Genomic DNA, 23,741 nt, shown 5'->3' on the forward strand with positions numbered 1-23,741 from the left:
TTGTTAATTTTCAAATGGCAGCATTAGAATTTGACCTCATACAAACTTTTGTAGGTGAAAAGGTAGCTTAATCATCAGAATTACTAGTAATAATATATAAGACTAGTGGGCTTTATGTTTGAATCCCTGCATTTCTGACAAAAAGTGATTCATTTGGGCAATGACATGCATTTAAAAGATCTGAAAGTGCACAGCCATGACCACTAAAATGAATTTAGCACCATGACACTCAGGAATACCTTTGTACGATAATGGATTTTGTGGATAAGACATAAGCTATTACTTTTAATCTAAGCAAATACAAGAGTTTAAGCATATAGAATTTGTATTAATAATTTTCCTTCTGATTGGCCAGATTCCACAGCCACAGCAATGTGAAGGTGAGAGGGGCAACTGAGTTGTCTTTGGTACCTGGATAGATCCGGATCAAAACTGCAACCATAGAGTTGTGGTAACCATCAACTTATTTATTCATTTCATAAATAGGCACGTTTGTGAAGAAAAAATGTAGGAGTAATATCTAGGATACACACATTACCGTTTATATTTTTTTCTCAACTGTTATTGCCGCAGCGAAAAAAGAGGACCCCCATCCTCCACCCACAAAACACTAAAATTGGATGGCTACTGACATGACTTCTCATTTTGACTACAGTTACTAAAGTATATCATACCTGTTGAAATGCAGGCACAGAGAGGAAGGTGTACTGATTTAATATGTCCCTTCGCTTTCGATCAGGCGTCTGCTGAATCAATTTGAATACTAAAGACACAATACATTGAGGCCTCAAGCTACAGATATGGCCCACCTACAGTACGGACTACAGCCAGACCTCTCTGGTCTATGTGTCCTTGCTCCAAAATGACACAGCAGTTTTTGTGAGACACTATTTTTGTGTGAAAGTTTAAATTAGAACTGCTCAGTGGAGGCTTTGCGCATGTGTGACTCATTTTCGGTATGAAAACAGAGGGGAGTCACTCTCGTCTTTGCTTTATCAACGCTTTGAATGGGCTTCCAGCACCCCTCACTGCTAGCTGAAAACAGTAAACTAAGAGTGATCCGTGATATTTACATTGTTTCCAAAGTCTCCAATAACACAATTCCTGGAAAACAACTGCTAGATTTGTAACTAGTTGCCTTAAAAAAGTTGCAAGAGGATCTGAAAAGTTGCCAAATATCGTGATAAAGTCGCCAATTTGCAGACAGTGCACATGTACGCGCAAGTATGTGGAGGGTCTTGGAAAATACTAAGGAAAAGTGATAGGTTAGCAGCTCAGTTAATGTGCATTTGTTAATCATTTATTTTAGCACAAGATATATAAATATATAAGAAGGTTTTCTATGAAGATTTTATCAATTTGACTAAAATACTCCTAACAATAATAATATTGATTAATAGGTTACAATACAAGTATGTTATAGATGTAATGTAATGACTCATAATGAAATATATTTTTAGTTATCACATAAAAACATATTCAACTAGAAAGGCACTCAGAGACCGCAGACCTCCGCCAAGCCCAAATTGTGACTTACAACCCGCATATGATCTGGATCATTACCAAATTTAAATGAATTGTTCTTTGGCATGAGGCACACTTCTGGTAGAAATGTTCCATAAAATCTGTTCATAAGTTATCAATTGATTCTGCTAATAAACCCTTTTGTTGTGTTTTTGTTTTCAGTGCAATACCTCTGGACTTTTTGAGTCCGATGCTGAAGCTGCCAATAATCACTGCTGCCACCCTCTGGTTTAGTGGGGAACTGCTTGTTCCACCAATCATCGCACAATGTTAACGAATCTTTCAAAAGTAATCCTTTATCCAGATTATGATCTGGATCATCACCAAAATGTAATAAATTGTTCCTTGGCATGAAGGACACCTGTGATAAAACACCTTTAAATCTGTCCATAACTTTTCAAGTTATTCTGTACACAGACGGACAGACTGATAAACACACATTCCTAAACACACAACCTCCTTGGTAGAAGTAATAACTTATTTGGAGTATAATTTTTTCAAAACCTGTTCCAAGATGGAAAAAGAAAGTTAAAAGTATGATTCAGATAGGATGAGGGACAAAGAGAAGAACAAGGTAAGGGAGGAGAGGAAAAGAAACAATATATTTTCCTTGTACTTCCAGTGCTAGGTTTGTTGTGTACAATGACATTAAGTATTTCTATTCTATTCTATTCTTTGTGAGTTCTATCTTGGGCCTTGGTAGTAAGTACGCAACCAGCCTGAAAGAAAAAAAGTTTAAAAGGCTGCAAAACACTATAGACTGAGCAGTAGGTTCAATAATTAGCGCTAAGTTTACCCTAAGCATACATACCTAAATCCACTTTGGAGGCTGTAGCAGCAGAAATGCCCTTCTGTCAATCTGTTTGAGTTTAAGCTTTTGTAGGAACGAATCAGTAAAATTACATTAAGCAGATTTGTCAGTATCATACATCACACAGTTGCTTAACCATCCTATCCATACAGTTTTTTCAGCAAGAGCTAACTTCTTAGTAACATTACACCGTTTCTGCAAAAAGGTAAGCCTTAAAAGTGCTACAATTAATTGGACTTCATTTCTGGGAGATCATTTCTGAATATAAGGCAGGCTGTAAAGGCTCAATGCTGCGTTCATAATTGCATAGCGAAGGCAAAGCAGTCTGCAGAATTTATCTTCCGCCCTAATCATGCTACCTCCTTTGAAGAGGCGTTTATATCTGTTTGCTAACAGTCCCTAAATGAGGCACCACTGTCAAATCACTAAAATACAGCTCTATTTAGATTTAAGCACACTGGCTTTTTGCTTCCATATTACTTAGTCTCCTAAACTTTTCACACATTATATGAACTATGGAGATGCTTAGTTTTTTTGTTTTTGTTTTTTTTTAACATCATCTTGTTTGACAACATAAAAACAGGGTTCAAATACAAATAGCTATCTCCATAAATTAACGCTGAATTAACTTGGTCTCCTGCTGCCTAATGCAGATGAGAGAAGAAACCTGCGTCTTGGGTAATTGAGCTCCACACTGACGGAGCCGTGATTTTGCAGTTAAGTGTAACACACTCTGTGCAGCAACCTTAGAACTGAACAACACAACAAGAAAAATGGGAAGTTTCATCAGGGTCTGAGAAGAAGACTGGAATCAATATAGAAGGCGTGTATGGTAAGTATAGGTTGAAGTTTATAGAAGGCTGAAGTTTATAGAAGAACAGGTGAATACAAAGTAGTCCTAAATCAAAATTGAAATTAAAATTCAAACCCATGAAGCAGATAAAGTATGCGTAAATTGTTAAAATGGAGGAATAGAGTCTTTGAATACACACACTTGTTTGTGTGTCTGTATGTGTGTTTGGGTGTTTATGGGAGAGAGACAGAAGGTTCTTGGGCTGCTGTGTGCTGTACCGGCTGGCAGGGTGGCTGTCAGAATGGCCCTGTTTCCTGTGTCAGCTCTAAAATAGGTCCAAACACAGCAGAGATGCACGACACACTCTGGCTATTTACAGCAATCACACAGTGTGTGAGCAGGATGCTGCCAAGTGTGTGGAACCAGAAGTACTGTATAGATGCTAACAGTTGGAAAAAAAACTGCATTCACTGTAAATAGCATACACAATGACAATGCAAGGGAATGTTACAAGTGAAGGCATCTCAAAATGAAAGATGGTGTAAAGCCATCAATGTTTCACAGCTCAAAATCAAATGTGTGTAGGAACGACATCCGACCTTGACCACTCCACATGTATCATGTAATAGAATCACGCATAAAAGGGGCACTGTGTCCTGCTTATGTCACTGTACTCACCTAGTGCGCTATAAGGTTGCCTTCTGTGTGTCCATGAAAAAAAAAACTATTACAAACCTCCCACAACATTTAGATACTCTTCCAGGTTGCTCTTGGGTCCACAGTTTTCTTTCTCTACATACAGGTAAATTGATACACCCCAAAACAAAAGATGTTCATTCTGTAACTTGGTCATAACATTAATATCTGTTTGTTCAAATCTAACGGTAAAATATTTTAACTGTAGACATTTTTAACAGTCTACTTTTTGTCTTTTTTTCTTGATCTCATTTATTTTAATTTATTTTAAAATGTTAAAGCCATAAAACTAGTATGGCACACAGTTAAGGTGGCCCACCGCTGTTTTAGTTTTCGACAGTTCTGGTTTTCAAGCAAGCCTGCGTGACTTCAGCATGCTCCTTCTTTGCTCTGGCCTTTAAAACATTTGCATCTCTTTTTATCAAACTTTGGCCCACACATGAATCGTGAGTTTTATCTACTGCTATTTTGGGGTTTAAAAACTCTATAAATACAGACAACGTTAAAGTTCAGGGCTTCTAGTTTCACTTTGCAGGACGCCCACACTTTCTCTGTTCGTGCACTCCTGTCTTTCTTTTAGTGCGGCTTTTTTCAACATTTCCTTCTATAACCTTCAACAAACAAAGGATGAGTTTAAAGGTCAGATTGAGAGCAGAAAAAAAAGGATAACTTAAAATCAAAATATTTTACAACATTCTAATTTTAAAAGCTGAAAATAAAATGCAGACACAATAAAACCTAATCAAAGCTGATATGTTGCCTCTGTTGCATGCTCAGCTTATATAGATAGTTACTGTCTTGTTGGTCAGATTTTTTAATGTGCAAATATCCATATAAGCTGCAGCTCTTAGAGTACTCAGAGCAGTTCTCAGTGCCGTTCATTTTGCCATCAGGGCATCCAATGCATTCACCAAGAATTAGAAAAGAACAAACAACAAGCTTTTTTTTCAACTGGGTAAGGTTGGTTAGGCGTTTTTCAAATTACACAAAAGTAGTCTTTGATTGCTAATGAAGCTAGAAGAGCTTGGCATTTATCATGTTTCTGCTTATGTGACGAATGCAGCACAGCTCAACTTCCCCCTTCACCCTTGTCTATTACATTTTTCACACAAGAATGTTATTCACATGCTATGAAGTGAAGAAAGTATTTTGTGTTTCCTAATATGGTGACTGATAACATTAGTAAAATGATGACCTTTGATCTCTAATCTTCTACCACTATTTTTCTCTTTGCTACTTTAAATGATCAATGGAATTTCATTACTGAGACAAAATTATGGTATAATATAAAATAATTTTCCAAATATAGTCTGGTTTCTAAAATAAACAATTCGTTTTGATATTATCTCAAACTGCTTGAAGCCTGAAACTCATAAAGCTTCAATCTAAGCAAGAAATCAGACCCAACTGAGACATTAGCATCTGGCCTGTTTTGGAGGCTTTAGTTGAGAAAATATTTTGTTTTTTGTTATTATATTATGCACATTTCTAATAGATATAATGTCTTAAGGGTGTCTTTAAACCTACAGTTACCTTTTCTAATTTTCTGTCTTTGCATGAACGCTAGGTGGGCTATCATCTTTGCTAAATCTGGCTTCTAGTCAAATAGATAGTTTAAAAGAAGAACAAATATATTTGGGGTTGCAAGCGATCATGTGAGTAATGAATATCTCATGAAGTATCAAACCCAAAGGGCCTCTTTTCCTCATTTTCAGAAAGGATTCCGATGTGAATATTGTTGGATTCTCTGGAAAGCTGCAGGAGTAGACTCGAAGTCTGCAGTGGTTCATAGTAGCTAGTTATAGTTACTGAATCATAGTGTGAGTAACTCCATTTGGGGGGGAACATGGGTGGTTTAGTCAAAAAACGCGATGGACACAGAGAAACAGTTTATGTAAACTTCTTTGTTTGTACACAAACGTAGTTTCTTCTGGTATTATTCTCTATCTATTGATCATGTTACTACAGAAAACACTAGAAATTGTCACTGGAAGTACTCTACGTTGCATCTTTGGGCAACCGAAAAGGATGAATCACACTAAGTTCATCGTACGTAATTATGCTTTTCTATGTAAAAGTGACATCAGTTCTTACTTTTCTTTTTCTTTTTTTTCTTTTTTGTGAAGAATGCTTATATGTGTAACAATAAAAATGTAACATCTTATTAACTTTTAATCCCCCCACCATATGGAGATAATGACCACAGGTATTGTTGATACTTCAAAACCCCTGGATGGAGTAATCTAAAGTTCAATCTGTGGAATTTCTTTAAAATCCTCAAGATTACCCTAGGACCCAAAATGGCTGACCACCCGTTGGTCTTTTCTCTCAAATGCCTCCAATGGTACTTTTTCCTATTCTGCAGGACTCTTGTTGTATGTGCCTAATTACAACTTCCATATCCGTTCTATTTTAGTTCATTTACAGATATTCGACATTCCTGACCTTCTGAAAAGGAGTATGTTTTAGAAAATGAACTCTGACTGTTATTGAGAACTTTTTTACCATCTTTTATGCTGCTTAAAGTTCCTAATTAAACTTTTTTGATTTTGAATACACTTTACACAGGATATGCATACTGACAGACGTTTGCGTAGTATACTGAAGCTCGAATACATTGTTTGCATAACTAAACTTTTAAGTCACAAACCTACTGTCCACTATAAACTTTAATAAATGGTTTAGATTTAATCTTTGGTATCACTAAGCTATGAGACAGAGTTTGAGTTTGAGAAACACAGGTTAGTTTCTTGACATAAAAGTAATTTAAGCAGTTCTAACCCAGGCATCAGAGCCTTACTCTGGACCACATTTCCTATTTGGGGATGGTGCCCAAAGACTGGATGCAGATTTTGTCTTTGTTTGTGTCCTTCTGACTGCTCCAAAAATCAGGGGTCCCCTGAATAGTAGACCTAAATATAGTAACTGAATGCTAAGCTTGACAACCGCTAACCTCAAAAAAATCTTTTAATCTTTTCACTAATCTGGAAAGATTGCAAAGTTCCCTATTCCAACTCCCTTTGGAGACATGTACATGATGGAGCTGCTTTATCTCCAACAGTGACAGAGCTACTGGCGTCAGCTTTACTGGGTGCCTTCACAATATCTTGTGAGCCAATACCTATTCAAAATTCAAATGCAGCCTTCCAACTACAGCGGTCAAAAAGGGATGTAAAGAATATGGATTTTTTTCTTGTCTCTCCCTCTAACACTGGAGCAGGATGATCAGACAGAAGATGAGGGCAGTTTGGCTCCTTTTTAAAGCCAAAATCCAGAAACATCCAACCCAAGCTCTCCAGTTCACTTAGCTCAAGTGCATAGGATTCGGAATCGGTGCAAGCTTACACACAGATCAATCGTTATTGTTCTGTTGTATTGTGTTTTTTTTTAAACCCTGGTTATTTTTTTTACCTCTTATGCTGGCCTCTGACTTTTGTTGCAATCATGAACTCTGTGTGGTTATGGCAAGCAGAATGTAAAGATTTATGTCGCATTACTGTTGTTTATCACAACTTCTTCAAATGTTGCCCTTTTTCTCTCCTGTTTAGTGGCAGATGTTTAATATACATGTTAGAAAAGGGCCAAGGAAGCAATGGCTGCACAACTGCAGCTAAACACACGAAACTTGGATCTTGACGTTGACCAGTAGGATAGAAGCTGAGTCTAAATCCCCGGCCACTGCTGAGTTTATCATAAGGTTTGCTGCTGTTTCTGTTTTCCAACTGCAATGAACACCTCCTGGACAACATATGAGTTCAACTGGTGACTTGAAGATCATGTCCATGTCATACCATCCTCCTCAGCAACATCTGGGCTCTGTTACTCTGTTAATGTAGATCAACCCATAGCAAGAGTAATTTTTTCAAATCAATTTCTTTCACCAAGGTATCCTTCTTGTGGGCACATGCTGTTTTTCTTTCAGATCTCAGCTGTGTGCTGTGTGGATATTGAACTGGAAACAGAATTTATTATTTTTCTTTCTGACTGTTTTCTTTAAGTGGCAAACTTTTCTTTGTCTACTTTCTCCATATTTCATTTTTAATTTTCCATACTGAAACTTAAATTTTTGTCGTACTGTATTTTTTATGGGGAAAGTTTGGTGACCATTGTGCTAGTAATGTTTTGATTTTCTTGACAATAAAATTCTACACCATATTTTACTATTGCTTAGTGCTTGTGCTTACTGATGTAGCCTAATAATGTTTACATTATATTTGTCATGTTTATAGTCATTTTTCATAAATAGTTTAGCATTCTTAGCTGTGAAAGGGACATTTGGCAAAGTATTATACCGTAATGTCTTGTACACTTCAGCTATATTACTTTAATATTCTGGCAACTGTAGCTCAAGGTATCATACCGTTAACTATTTTTACTTTAAATTGACATTAGTGTCTGATATACTACAGTAAGATTCTGGCAACCAGAGCTGCCAGTTTTTTACTGCAAATTATATATATATATATATATATATATATATATAAGCTGTGGGAATGGAGATGGATACATGAAGCCCTACTTCTGACCTCCCTTTAGAAGGGTGGAGATAAGCAGGGCCACAAGGATCATTGAAATCTATTGCCCTCAGGCACACATAGATGGTAACAACATATACATTTGCACCCTCACAAGCACAGAAAACAGCAGAGATATCTCATTAAAGCAATAGTAGGTGAGTGTTGCAACAGCAGAGTGCCACTGGGAGGAAGGTCGATTAGGGATACTATCAAGAGACGAGGAAAGAAAATGAGAGTTGCTGTGCTGCTCCTGTGTGCATCTAATTTTTGTCTGATATATGTATTTGACGTATGTCTAACTTTGACCTCGGAGATCCAGCCGAAGAGCCTGTAGCTACATTTATTGACTATATCATTATGATAATGTCGTGAATGGAAAATTACTAAAAGAATTCATACAGCAAATATCCATTAACCAAATTATTCATGTCAAATGAAAGTGAAAAAAAGACATTTGGATGGGCTTTATGTAAATGTGAGAAAGACAGGAGAGCTAGAATTTCTTGGAGTGCATACTCCTGGCAGCTCCTCCCAAATTACTCTTCCCTCCTCTCCTTTTTCTGGGGATTTTGGCGGAACACTCCCCTCCTGCTCCCTCAGTCCCTCGGCTGTCAAAGCTCGTCACCGCAACTATTCTACTTTGGCTGCACGGACGGAGGAAGAGATTTGTCCCCTTCCATCATTCTTCTATCATGTCCCTTTCACTAATGGCATTTTACTCATGCTAGGTTCTACAGTGTGTTACATTTCCTTTAATTATAATGCTTATAGTGCAAACCTAATGATTTCTAAGTTTATGACAAAACTATGTTGGCAGAATGTCAAACTAGAGCTCAAACACTGTCATTCCTTTGGCTGTGGCTCTGTTCCAATGCTATGCATCTGTGTTATTATGGTTTGTCAGGGGTCATTAGTGTAATCCAAGTAGACAGAAGTTTATACCAGGAGATGCTCACCATAGTATTCTCCCTCTATTTGTGTCTCTTTTTTTTCTCGTTGCATCTATATGCAGCCACTTCCGATAATGTCATCCTATACTGTTCTCCGCTCCTTGCAACCAGACACTATCAGCTGTGAACTCATCATTCTCCTTTAAAGACCAGGTCAAAGAGAGGAAGAAGTAAGAAAAAATAACTGGGGAGCTTTGACAGCACTGAAGCTGTTATATGTGCTCAATAAATGAACTTCACTTGTATCAGAGGAAGAAGAAATACAATTTTCTGAAAAAAGGGCCAGCATACTAAGGCTCTGGGATAGTGTCTAGGAGAGGTCTCATACACTGCAATGTTTGAAATGCATGCGAATGTAAGGAGATAAAGAACAATGTCAGGGCATTTGTGCTCATTATATGGATTTTCAAAAGCTGGCACAATGTTGGTAGAAAAAACAACATCCTGCATTTACATGAAGTGCATTGAAATATTGCCAATATTTAATGCTTTTAGAATGTAATGTATTTTTAATCTAGTTGAGTTGATGCAGAGGAAAAGTAAAAAGTGCTCATGTATTTTAGGTTAAAGTTTTAGCTAACAGCACCATTGCTTTTGAAGCTTTAGAGAAAGTTAATCTTATGTAATGGAAGCAAGAAACGCTTTTAGTATATCTTATGTTTGTATTTTTCTTGTGGTTTAAATACAAAAGGTGAAATGTGGAAAACTTTTTTCTTTGTTTTTTGCAAAAGCTTGAATGAAAGCTAAAATAGTGTTTTTTAACTTCTGTCAGTGGCCACTGTATACAAAGGGTCTTACTACGGGAATAAATCAGGAAACATGTGTTTTAATGGCTTTATGAACTTCTGGTTCTTTAATTTACAACATCTGAGGTCATTTGATTTACTCCCATGGATGTTTTCAAAAGTAAGGAAGAGAGCTATTGACCTACAAGAATGTGCACAATCCCAATTAGGTAGAATTTCTGTTTGCCTGAAGGTAAAACATTGGACATTGTATGCTCAGTAAATCATATTATGATTGTTTGAACATACAAACAGTTTAGCAGAAGACCACCATGTTTGGCCTGGTTCTGGCAGAGGTTTCTTCCCAACAGGGAGTCTTTCCTCTCCACTGTCGCTTCATGCTTGCTCATAATAGACAGGTTCTCTCAAACTGTGTTATCCAACTGGACTTCCATCTTCCAGGTCCCTGAATGAAGCTCTAGTATCAGCTCATGCAATCCACTGGATCTCCCCATAGAACTCAGCATATCGTCTCGCTAACCAGCAGTCTACAGACTGACCAACTTCATCTATCTCCACTCCACCACCTGTTTCTGACCTGGGGGTAAACATCCCTATTCTTTACTCCCTTTCATGCATATCTATTAAAATTAAGGGCTGTGTTTCCGAGATCTGAGCGACAAAGTAATTGTATCAATAAATTTCTCCTAATTGTCTTTTCTCTTCGTGTGAGTTTTTAATGCATAATTTTTTAATTGAATTGAATTTGAATTGAATTTCCCGTACTAAGACAAATCAGTGTAAACTGTGCAGGAACGCTTTTTTTTTTTACCCAATGTATTACTCTCCAAATTGTTTTTGTGTTTCCAAAAGTAGAGTTCATCATAAAGTTTATATCAGTATATATTTGCTCTAATGTTATATATATAAAAAAAAAAGGAAATAGAAATTTCAAGTGTGAATGGATGGACATAAAATGCATATTTACAGCTATGGAGGGAACATCACTTAAAACTAATTAAATTCAACAACTCATATTTCATATGAAACTTAAGCAGCTCAATCATCAACCAGTCTGCCTTAGCAGTATTTGTTTCACTAACAACTGATGCTATGGGTAGCTTGTTTATTCTTAGATGGAATAAACATAACCTTTAATACGTTTAGCAAATGACGCTGCCTGGGGGAAGCTCCCGCAAAAGGCACTTATTAGTTGCCTTCTCTGGCTGCAGTTGTCCAAACAGACGTACAGTAGGGCAACATTCTTCCATCACGTGGCTATGGTCCCTCTTTTTGCAGTTGTAAAAGGTTTTCCATATAGTAGACTACAGTATGGTTACTAATGTGTACTTATGTGTCTTAAGGGTCTTCCCTTCTTAAGCCATCATTCTAACTTTACTGTTAGAAGCTATGGCCGAGTAGGTTGGTAATTAAGAAGCTCAACCTGAAGAATCTGATCACTTCATCTCTGACTGAATTTATATATAAAAAATGCTTATATTGCAGGAACCATTTGATGGAAAATTTCAGCAGTTTCAAAACCAGAACTTTTTCGTATGGGATATACCTTAAAACCAGCAACGGGCCCATGCCTAATATGCAAGTATGAACACCATGGAATTTTTTAACCGCCAAGAGGATGGCTAAACCTCAACCTCCATCAGAGTGGAGATTGAGGAAAAATTAAAACACCATAAAATTGAAGTCTTTTTCTTCTAGGACAATTCATAATATTGCACAGAGTGCTCAGTGGATATTTGAAAATGGGAATCTTTTCATATTCCAAGTAGGACATATGTAACTGAAAGAAGGCTAAATACACATGACCATGCCAGTCAGTGAGAGTTGTTAAGTGAGCTCAATTTCCAGAGTTTTTGCTGATGTTTGCCCCCTCTGGCGATAAGTTGAAATGACACCAGTGTTGTGTGCCTGCATAGGAGAAAAGAAAAAGCACCACAGTCTGCATGTGCAACTGCATAGTTTTTTGTTAAGTGGCTCGATGTGATCTAAGGAAAAGTAAAGTTAGGAATATAAAGTTGCTTTGATGAAAGAAACTCAGGTAACAATATATCCAGGTGAACGAGAGTGAACAGCACATCACACCCTTATGCAGAACATACAATCCAGCTCACTCTCTCATGAACTGACTAATGGAGCCTATAAACTTCAGTAAACAGAGTTGAGCTCATTTTACACATCGCATTATTGTAAGGCATGGAAAAAGAAAAGGAAATATAATTTTTTCATTTTTTAAACTTGTGCAATGCACCTTTAAAGAAGCATGCTCTTTAGGCACTCGGTTAGAGAAACTGAAATAAAAGTTGCATGTGGTTCCCCATGATTACCCCTTACATAAAAAAAATGTTCTTTCAGGGATAGCATTCACATACTTAAAACCAAAAGATGGTTTTAAAGATTCATTTCAAGGCAAAACATGCAAAAACAAGAAGCACAACAAAATCCCTGCCTTGGTCTGGCTTATTGTGTTTGTGTTCTTCCATTAACCAAACATGCCACTGGCTTGCATGTGCCACTTACGAGTTTGTAACACTTCAAGGCCCTTTCTGTATTGTCTACAGAAAGCCCTCCTCTCTGAGGTCTCTGAGGCCATGTTCTCTCCAAGGGTGACACTACCACTAACTCTGTAATTACAAAAATCAAAGAGCATTTCTAAGTCTGGTTAACCATAAATATGAGGGATAAGAACAAATATTTACTCCCCCTAACCCTCCTCATTTTGTTCCTCCTACTTTAACTGCCCCCACTTCAATATTTACCAGTAAGAGCAAGTTAGCCTTGTAAACACAATAGTTATGTCTGTGCTCACAGAGCCATGAAGCAGACATACAGGCTCCACCACCCTTACAGTGAAAACTGCTGTAATATTGGCTACCCTCTGTTCTCATTTCTTTCCCTACCTCACATTGTTACTTTAAGCTTACTTCTGTTCGATTTTCTGTATTTATTTTTGTAAAGCAGAACATAAAAGTTGAGAAAGCATGAGATAAAATATGGGAATGATTACAATCATCAGCCTGTTTCAGATTTTGATAAGGAATAAATTACAAAGCCACAACAGATGCCCTCTGTAATACTACCTCTGAACTACTTAAAAATATCTATCTGTATCTATATTCAACAATGGGTTTTTTGAGTGTAATTTCTTTTGGATGAAAGTATTTTCAAAAATTTCCTGGGTGTTTTATGGCACCTTGTAAAGGTATTTTAAACTTTTTGACTGTAACTACAAATTCCTATGTATTGTAATTGGTTTCCTTTTACAGATCCACAAAAGCAAAGCATATATTATAAATGAGAGAAATTGATATGTGAAAAGTGAAAAGTGATATGTGAAAAGTAGGGCATATATTCAATACTGAGTCAATGTAAGATAGAACCTTACACCGACTCTTTCTTTGAAGATATTACTGCAAGTCTTTAGACGTATTTCCCCAAAAGCTTCACATATTTACTAACTTAAGTACCTTTTTAGTATTGTATATATGTGTTTTCTACTAATGATTCTTACAGCTCCACTCTGAAAAATATAAATTAATTCAATATAAATTGTGCAAGACCCAATATGTCAACTAGGGAAAAACCCGTAAATCACATGTTGAAAATAACACTTTATATTTCTGCCAGTCTTTCATCTTATATTGAAAGTTACTATTGTTGTTTATAGTTTATATTTATATTGAGATTAACACTAGGATATGTAATCTCTCAAACAGAGCGTCATCAAAATTATTTGTTGCATGACGGGGAATCGCTCTTTTACAAAATATTATATTGTGTTTTGATTCTGGTCGTCCGCTGTGCTCTGCTCTGGTCCAAATCAAGCTCATCTGTCCCAATAGCTCAATGTTTTGCTGCTGTGCAATCAGGCTTATGACATGCACCTGCTCCTTTGCAGATAAATACAGCTCCTTGCCAGGCAGACGGCGGCAGAAAAGCTTTTTTGCGAGTAGATATTTAACAATCCTTCCTTACCTTCCTACCTGACGGTTCATGCCCTTGCTCTGTTTCAAGGATCTCTCGTTTTTGTCTTGCCCTGTCAAACTTTCTCACAGCTTTCTGCCAAGATTCTGTCTAACAGATCTGGATCCTCGCCTCTACCTCAGATTAGCCTGCCTGGATCTGTTGCATGGTTCTGACCTTGTTTCTGTTCCCCGACTATCATTCAAAGCCTCACCCACAATTTAGTTAACTCAGGTTCTCCAAGTTACTGAAACCGTTTTTCTAACCCAGACCACTGAAACAAACCAAACCCCAGGTTTGTAAACCTGTAAACTCACTTACCACAGAGGTGACCACTAAACCTCTTTACTTGATTTTATTATCTCACCCAACAAGATTAAAATTGATCCCCTAAAGACCACTGCAGTTTCTGACTGTAAACAGCTACTGAGTTCCTTGAATTCGCTTGCTTCTATCATCCATAACTACAGCCAGGTTGCCATTCCACTTATTTATTCCCGGTCTCATTTAAGGTTCAATTTTCCTAGAATGATCAGGCTTAAAAAAACATTTTTATAAGCTAAAACATCTGTTCACATCTATTCCTGTTCTCTGTTCCCTAAGGAAACAGTTCATAGTTGAGGTTGATGCTTCTACTGTAGTGCAGGGGTATGAGCTGCTTAGCCAAAGAGCAATTTATGGTCATATTGAGTCCTGTGATTTATTCTCCAGGATATTTTCAAGTGCTCAATAAAAAAATAGTATATAGGGGTAAGCAGCACTTATCTCTATTTATTTAGTGGATTGCTGATAGCCCGCTGGTTGTACGGGGTTGAAGTGAAGGCACCTGCCGCCATATTGGTACTACATATTGGTAGTTAGAGCGGTCACAATGTAAACAACACGTGCACTACAGCATCGAACGACGGTTTTCAAAATTTCAGGGGGGCTTAAGACTTAAAAAATAAAGATAAATTTATCACTTTGACACACTTGGTGTTTCATAGCATAAGTAGATTACTTTAACTTATAATAAAGAAAATAGGCACATCACATTTGCATAGTTAGTATGAAGTCAATGAAGTCTATAAATCATGTAATATAACATATTATACAAATTCATCACAACAAAATTAACGTGTTAATGGAGCACAATTTCACATTTTCAGCAAATTACTTTCTATTTACTGTACTTTCTATTTTCTAACATTAGACACAATGTTGATGGCTAACTCATTAAATGTCTTCCAGGCAGTCCGAAATAGCCAGACTAATGTTACGCTACATACTATAGTATGGGATACATCGGCGTATATATGGATTTTCTTGGTTAGTACATGTAAAATGGCCTGCTAAATGTCTTCCCAAAGCTGGCAAACTGCTTGTTTTTGCAGTCAAATGCTGCACACATAGGCGTTTTTACTGTGCGTCTCCATGAGAGAGGAGTACCAATATGGAGGCCAGTGGATTCACTCATCAAGTGAATAAACAGATATCAGAGGTCAGCACCTGCTGGCAAAACTAAACAACCAGCTAAGTCCTCACGCCGACCTCTGAATTATTGCACCTTCCTCCTAGCCCATCGTGCCTTTAGTCCCACCTAGCCATGGACTTTGTCACAGGTTTGCCCTTTTTTATTTGCTAGACTGTCATTTAAACTAATATTGACATATTATCCAAGATTGTCCATCTCAAAACCAGAGATGGGGGATCTGGAGTCAACAAGTCATTTGTTTGTTCTGCCGAGCCACTGAACCAGGTGAGTCCAATCTGCAGAGTGAATTAACCTGTGCAGTTTGGATGATTGAGTGTACATAGGGAGAATTTTTGGGAATGTAGGGTTACTGTGTAAGTAAAGATTAAAAAATGTTTTGCTCCAACATTAGTGTCTTGTTTTAGGATTTGAACTTACCATTTGAGCTGCACTTTCTATGTTATATACACAGTCTACTGTATCATTGCATCATGTTTTTATATCATTATCAGCTCAGTTACTCCAGAAAAACTGCAACATTCTTACTATTCAACCTCTCTAAGTATTTAACTTCTCATAATCAGATCACTGCTATGAATTTTGCATGGGATCAGCACAGGTTTTTTAGCAGAGGTGTGCATATCTAGAATAAATGGTGTCTATGGTGTTGCTTTAATTTTACTGAATTTTTGCACAGGCCTTGAAAAGTGGCAGACTGGCAGAACTGATGATGTTGCATATGCTGAAAAATCAGATGTATAGAAATGCTATGGTAGATTCTAGTTTACTTTTTAGTACACCAATGAAATGCAAGGCCGAAAATTGAGCTTTACACCGCCCTACATATATCATATACAGAGGAGTATGATATTGCATTTTACCCTTTTTTTCTGTCTATAAAATGAAACTCTTACTGTACCATGTCCTACCCTATGATAATGATATATCCTTATACTATGTATGTAGTGTAGAAATACAGCCTTTTCTTTTTCGTATTCTTATTAAAATTGTGTTTTTAGACAAGCCTAGTATGATCAATACTGTCAAATGCCCCTACTTAATACATTAAATAAATTAATGAAAAATAAGTTATTCCAAGAATTTACCTCTGGCAGAAAGAAACTCAGATAATTCTATTGTTTTCAAAGGCTTTTTGTGTCCATTGTTAAAAAGCCAAAACAATGCATTAAGCCTGGGGTGTAAGTAATGTGCACTTAGCCCTGATGTCCCATCCTCACTACACGCACAGCATTGTTTATTGTGCAGCTATAACACTGTTAAGATCCTACTTCTCTTATTCTTCCCATTGTCACGTTTTGTTTAAATCTCTTAGATGGCACACTAGGTTAAATGACAAAGGATGCTCCTATCAGCAGTTTGCTATGTACCATTTTGTCTCCATTTAAGCATATTTTTAAAAGCAGGACACAAAAAATTTGCAAGAAACATCTGATATTTTCCAGATACTTAGAAAATTGTACGTGCAATGTAGAAAATCATAAAGCATACTGTGTTTGGATTCAACTCGGTGTGTAACTGCAAACCTTGCCTGCACAAACCTGAGCACCGGCTACCGAAGTAAATGACTGTGAGAGCTGCAGTATGGCAGAATGAAGTGTGTTCATTTCCTTATTTATTGACTCACTTGCTTTTCTCAGAGTGTTTGAAATTAATAACAGCCAGCAGAAATCAGACAGAGAAATGAAAATCAGCACTTTCCCCTCAGTGAAGCCATTCATCAAGCTAACGAGGGGAAGAATAAAGCAGGGGAGGAAAGCAAGGGAAAAGTGACGTTTGGAGAGGGAGTAAAGAAAAGGAGGGAAGCAGGTGCAGCATGAGGTGAAGGTAGGGTTTGAAAAAATAAGCCTGGTGATTAAAAAAGAAAATAGAAGGACAAGAAGCATTTGGATGATAGCAAAATATCTCAAGTAACACTAAGACAATTTGCTTGACATTGGAGCATACATAAATAGCAATTTAAGAAAGATACTTTTCTTCAGTATCATCGTGACTCAAAAAGTTGTGTTGGATATCACAGAATAATCACCAGATATGAGTTGATCAGAGCAGCTTCTGCTGAGGGCTTGCAGTTATCCCCTAACAAACAATAACCTATAAAAATGCATGAAAGAGTACCGTAGTATTAACCTTTCGTTACTTCTGATTACACAAAAACAAAACAAGAAATTGTCCATGGTGCTAAAAGTTGGTTCTTTACACTGCTTCCTTTCACTAATGGCCGATGGGTGGGTCCACCCTCATCTGAGGGACTTAACCTTAAGCTTTTGTCCCATGCTGCTCTGCATCCCCTACAGTCCACCAAAGGCCATGCAGTATCTCACACCCCAGGGCACAGCTGACTAAGCACTTCCCACTGAGCCTTTCCTCACCAATTGAGAAAGTAGCACCAAGCTGAGATCTCTGCCCCAAAAATATAATTAACAGAGCTGCTCAGTCTAATCTCAGACAAAATAATTCCAATTATTTATTTATTTATTACCATTTTTTTAACCTTTTTGCTACAATTACTATAATAACTAAATCTAAGAGTTGTATTTCTATCCTTTAAAATTCTGCACTTACGGTTGCATGCTAAACCTTAGTCATTTGAATGTTCATAAAAGTTATAGATGGAATAATTAGCATTACACTTAGAACGGAGCCTAGATAAAGTTTTGCACCTTTTTTGGAGTTTTAGTTGTTCAGAGCAGGGAACCGCTCTGTTGCCTCTGCAATATAAAAACAGCATCATCTGACAGAACAAGGATATCTGTATTTTTTATTTTAAACTTAGACCACAGTGTCTTTGGTCACTAAGGCTAAATATAGTAATCTCTTCCTGAGCAGTCTCCAATTTCTCGCTCCTTTCCCAGAGGCAGGTGGAGAAATGACGAGGAAAGGAAGAGGAGGTGTAACACAGAGTCTTGAATAAATCATTTCTCTACATTTGACCCATATGGACTCATAGTGGTGTTTAGACTTCTGCACTGCCCCTTACTCTATATGGTCTTTAAACCCCTCCTCTACCTTCTTCTCTTTCTCATTCGAATGACAGTTCAATCTGGATCAATTTTCATCTGCCCTCTATGACTGAGACCAACATCCTGGTACCCAGAAATAGAGCATGCTGTTCTAAAAGTGTTCTAGAGCACATATTACTGTTAGCCCATTTGAAAAAAATGCACAGGACTTAATTTACACCATGTTTAAATTAACCGCAGGGATAAAAATACATTTCTGAAGACTTCAAATTCATTCCTGATCAGATTGGTGTCTGGTTCCATATATTTCACTATGATTTTTGTCATGTGCAGTGCACTGGAGCTCACTTATGCATTTCCTAACCAGAAAATATGTATATCTATATATATGCTCAGCTTCCTGCAGTACTCTTGGAGTTTTGTCTTTGTCAGCATATTCTGGGTCTTTCAACTCCCTTCAGGGCTCTGAAGCCTAGAGTCCCGTTGCTTAGAGTGGCAACCCCCCTAGGTGAGTCTGCCTTTACAACACCTTCTAAACCACTGGCAGGTGAAATATGATGACAGCTTCACACCACTGTTAGCTGTGTCTTTATCCAGTTCTTTCATTTTTTTGTGGGGTGTAGTTGAGGTATGGTGATACAGTGTCCTGGTGGGTTCTCAGTTGTCCAGGCTGGGGTCAGCATTGTTTCTCCAGGCAAGGACAGCTGGATCTCTACATTGATCACTCTGTCCTTCTAGAGCTACGTGGTCTGATTGCTCATCACTCACTACCTCCTTACCTCGCTTCTCATATTCTAGGATGTGAATAAAAAAAGAGAGGGCTATTCCCAGCTGCTTCCGTTATGGATAAAATCTTCACCAAGAGGACAGACCAAACCACATTGCACTTGTCCTGCCTTGGCTCAGATGAAAGTGAGCCAAGGCTGTCAACGTGCTTCATCAGAACAGTGCTGCGGAATGGCTGGGGACTGAGATTTATGAGGCTGACTAAGATAGACACACTCATGGTTTTCCACTTCCATTTGCTTAACATCCCTTCTCCTGGCATTGTTTATATTTGACACTCCTTAACAGTGAACAGAGGGCACTTCAAACACTTAATCTAAAGATGATTTGTCCTTGTATTTCTGGATGGCTTTTGTCCTACTCTCCTTTCTGATGTAAAGTGGCTCTGGGATAAGGCCAGCCACAGCTCCCACATGGAAATGATGATCAACCCAAATACATGGACATGTCTCCACACTGTCTTCCCTCTTTTCATGACTCACATAATACTAGTTTATCATTTACAAAAAAATAAAATATCTCAGATGGGATATTTTAGAAATACACCAGGGGAAAATACTCTCTGATATTCACACTGATCGCACAGAAATTCTGGGTAAAATATGCTGTTTCACATTGTGTGTGAAGAGTTATACTCCTTAAATAAAAATGGAAAGAATTTTATTTCCATAGATCCTGTCAAGCCATTCATAACACTAATGCCATGATAAAGATCACAATCAGGAAGGAAGAACGTAAACAAAATTTTTATGTTACACTAAGCATCCCTTTAGTTAATAGGTTTTATGTGTGTCTGTTGTTTTTTATATTGATGTTTTTTTGTTTTTTTTTTCCATTTAGCTAACATGGTGACAGTTAAGGTTAGGAAGTGTGACATTTTCTTAATATGAGGGGGTCCAGTGGTGTGACATGCACAATTATTGTATTTACAAAAATTACAGTTTTGTTATTGTTACTAATATGTATCATTGTCTAAGACAAAGCATCTTAAAATCTTTGGTTTTATGAAGACCTTTAAATTGCGTTCTTAAACTTATGAATTGAGACAAACATGAATGCTTTGCACTCATCCCTTCTTTTCAAAAACAGTAATGAAATATTGTTAGTCTGTCTTGCTCTTAAGTCTGGACATTTTCCCAAGGACTTCAGGAAACTGAACTCCAACACCAAACACATTTAACTTACCCTCAAAACAATCTAGAATTTTGTGAAGTTTACTTTATGCAAATATATCTGATATTTTTAAATAAGGCTGATAAGGATGGTAAGTGAAACATTTTCTATTTTAGGCTAAGAAAGCATTTTAACTATATTACAGTTTCTAATCCTAGAAATGTAATTTCTATTCTATCTCCAGTTATTTGTGGATGAGAGTGAGTGACAAATAATTACAGGAGATGAAGTTGAAGGGTTAAAAGAAATACTCAGTGTATGAAAGTCTACAAATCTCTTTGACATCTGTATATTATTTGGAGCCCATTTCTTTACTAATTTAAAGAGTCATGGTGATGTTATAGTGTAACTATTTCACCAAAACGACTTGTGAACTCAGTCCATAACATAATCCAAAAGACTAAAGCTACTTCTTAGCTCTAAATCATTTCATTTAATATAGTATCTTAATTTCTCACAAAAGAAAAACACCAAAATATAAATTCCTCTTCATTTAAGGTAACAATGAGAAAGAAATGTAGCAAGTGATCTCAAAAGATTTTATATTCAATTATCTTACCCAGCCAAACACCCATTTTCTTCAAAATATCCTACTTAGATATGAAGATTTTATTTTCAATTAGTTGGTACTGTGCTAGAGGTGCATCTACCTGATCCTTCCACACTTTCTTACTGTTTAAAAAGGCCTATGTGTGTACATATAGCAATTAGTATGAACACAACATTACTAAAGTATTTAGGCAGTTTGATTGAAAGGAAAGCAAAGCATGCATGAAGATAGTGTGTTACATTTAGAAATTGCAGTTAAAACAAAAGCAAAACCAGATGTATAGAAATACTATGTTAAAAAATTTAATTTCTCTGGTGATATCACATCTGTGATATCACCAGAAATTAGATTAATCCAACGCATAATGCTATAAAACATCATAGTAAGTTGCTTACATTGTTTAGGTCTGAAACATGACGATGAACTAATCGATCTTGACCTGCTTTGCCAACTATAGCAAAGTCAAGGAAATAATCTAGTGTTTATCTGATCAGCAACTACAGCATGATTAAGAGATTAGTGGCACCCAATCCTAACTTTGACTTTCAAGTTAACTGGGATTAAGAGATATTGACTTTATCTCACTATATCTACTAATACTTGTCATTGAAAGATTTTCATAAACTTTCCAGGCTAACTGGTAATCTGTAGTTAACAGTACTCAGGAGACTAAAAAGTATACATACTTGTAATTTATTATCTAAAGAGAATGAAAAGTCATCAAGTGAAATATTAAGATTTCCATATGTTGTTAAAAAAAATGGCATAGGTATTTTTAATTGATTTACTTTCTCTGTAGTTCGCATAAAAAGTATATAAGGGAAACCAAAAATTGAGGACAGTTTCCACCCATTTTTTATTTATTTGATTCTGAATTTTGTTCAATATCTTATGTTGAATAAAAAAAAACACACTAAAGAAAATGTAAATATTGACTTCAAAATTAATTAATCTAGAGGCTAAATTTGTTTACTTTTTGTATCTTAAACTCTTAAAAAAAAAGAAAAAAATGAAAACAATAAAAAAATACAAAATGGGTTCTCAATCTAACTATAGCTCACAAACTGAGAATGGATATAAACCATGAGTTTAGAAGATCACTGCACTTTCAGTGAAAAATATTGCTTAAGGTCACATATTCTCTACTTAAACATATACTTTATCTCTCCTCGTTTAGCTACACACAGCTTCTTTTTCACAGTGCATTGATTTCAATCCAAGCAGCCTATTCTTCACTCTTCCTCTCCTTTGTAGTCCAAGATAAAAGAGAAATCTTAATATTCAATTTACATTTGAATGGTGGCTATAATCCATTAGCTGTACTCTTGAAGTAGGGTGGCAAAATTTGATAGCCATGTAGTCTGTGAATGTGTGGGGCTTTACTTTATGCGAACTTGCAAAGACGGCTGGATACATTGTCATGTATTATTTTCACAACTGTGAAACATGACTAAGAAAAATTTCACAGAAATTCAAAATGTCCTTTGCTAATTAATATTAGGCATGATAATATATGTTATATGTTTTTCTTTTATGCACAGCAAGAATAATATACACTTTAACACCATTACAATAAGAAATCAATGTTTTTTTAATGAAAGAAAAATACCAAAATGACTTTCCAAAATATGAAAAGCAATACACAAGGACTACTCTATATTATTCTATTTTTTTTTTTTTTTTTTTGTAAATAATTGCATTTAAGTTTAAACAAATACAAGGAGAGTATTGGAATGGTTGTTTTACCTTAAAGAACCCAGGTCAAAGATGACGGGAGAGGCATGAAATCACAGATGCAGGAATTTTCTTGATGACCTAAAGAAGCAGATAAGATAGATCAAAACTCATCAGCATGGATACTGTACATTAATATCTTTACAAACGCACACTGTGTTACTTTCAGTTCTGACTTTAGTCCGCTCCTTCTGCCATCCTGTTTGGTGCACATACAGACCCACATAAACAATCACATTGGAACACTATGGGTGAAATTCACTCTCACCATGTCTGTCTGCTAAAAACAGTGCATGTAGCATAGGAGATGTAGGGGAATGTAAAAATTTGCATTCAAATAGATTCTACAGGCACGAGCCATGCATCAGAAACACTGGAAGCACATAAGAAAAAAATAATTGTGCAATGCTCTATCAGAACAAAGGGTAAAAAAAGAAAATGTTTTTATATCTGCTCACTTTCAAAATTGATATAAGTAATTGCTTTAAAAATCTAACAATTTCTCAAAAAGAAAACCAGCAAATTGTGGTTTGATTCAATTCTACTAATAACTTGAAACTGGAACTTTAATTCGCCTCGCCAGTAAAACACACAGAGCAAGCATGTGGTGTAAGGTGGGCTTTAACACAGTTATTTATAACCCCTATAAATGTTGCTATGAAGTAACAGCATAGGCGTAGCTTTTTGCTTATGTGCACTAATGCCAAAGCAGGATCCTGAAAAACAGTTTAGGAAAGTGACTGTTGTGGAGATGCTTTGCCAAAGCACTGCAGTGAAGGAAAGTTTAAATCACTGGAGTTTCAAATAAATGCCACACAATTCATGCCTACACATATAAACAGAAGCAGCAGGGCTTCAGCTCATCAGATTAAAAAGACACAGATAGTGTAAAGTATTGTTAATAATATTTTTAAAGATTTAATCCAGTCTTGTCTCTTACTTGTATATTACGCCTTATATGATGTTTTCAAATTTAGGTTTTCAAGTTTATATACTGTACTGTAAACATCGAATGCAGTGTATTTTTTTCCCCTACAAATTCTGACACACTTCAAACAGGCTTACAT

The 23,741-nt window shown here is 36.5% G+C and overlaps 1 protein-coding gene across 1 annotated transcript in view; it reads right to left on the bottom strand.

The window, feature by feature from the left end:
• Window positions 1-23,741, bottom strand: part of LOC107084340 (transcription factor Maf-like) — a 109,082-nt gene that overhangs the window by 77,059 nt on the left and 8,282 nt on the right. The window contains exon 2 of the mRNA XM_015374147.1: window positions 22,687-22,755. Coding sequence (XP_015229633.1) covers window positions 22,728-22,755 — 28 coding nt within the window. The 3' untranslated portion in view covers window positions 22,687-22,727. The remainder of the gene's footprint in view (window positions 1-22,686; window positions 22,756-23,741) is intronic.

The sequence above is a fragment of the Cyprinodon variegatus genome, unplaced genomic scaffold (assembly GCF_000732505.1).
Source record: "Cyprinodon variegatus isolate N-32 unplaced genomic scaffold, C_variegatus-1.0 Scaffold5, whole genome shotgun sequence".
NCBI classification, from domain to species: Eukaryota; Metazoa; Chordata; class Actinopteri; order Cyprinodontiformes; family Cyprinodontidae; genus Cyprinodon; species Cyprinodon variegatus.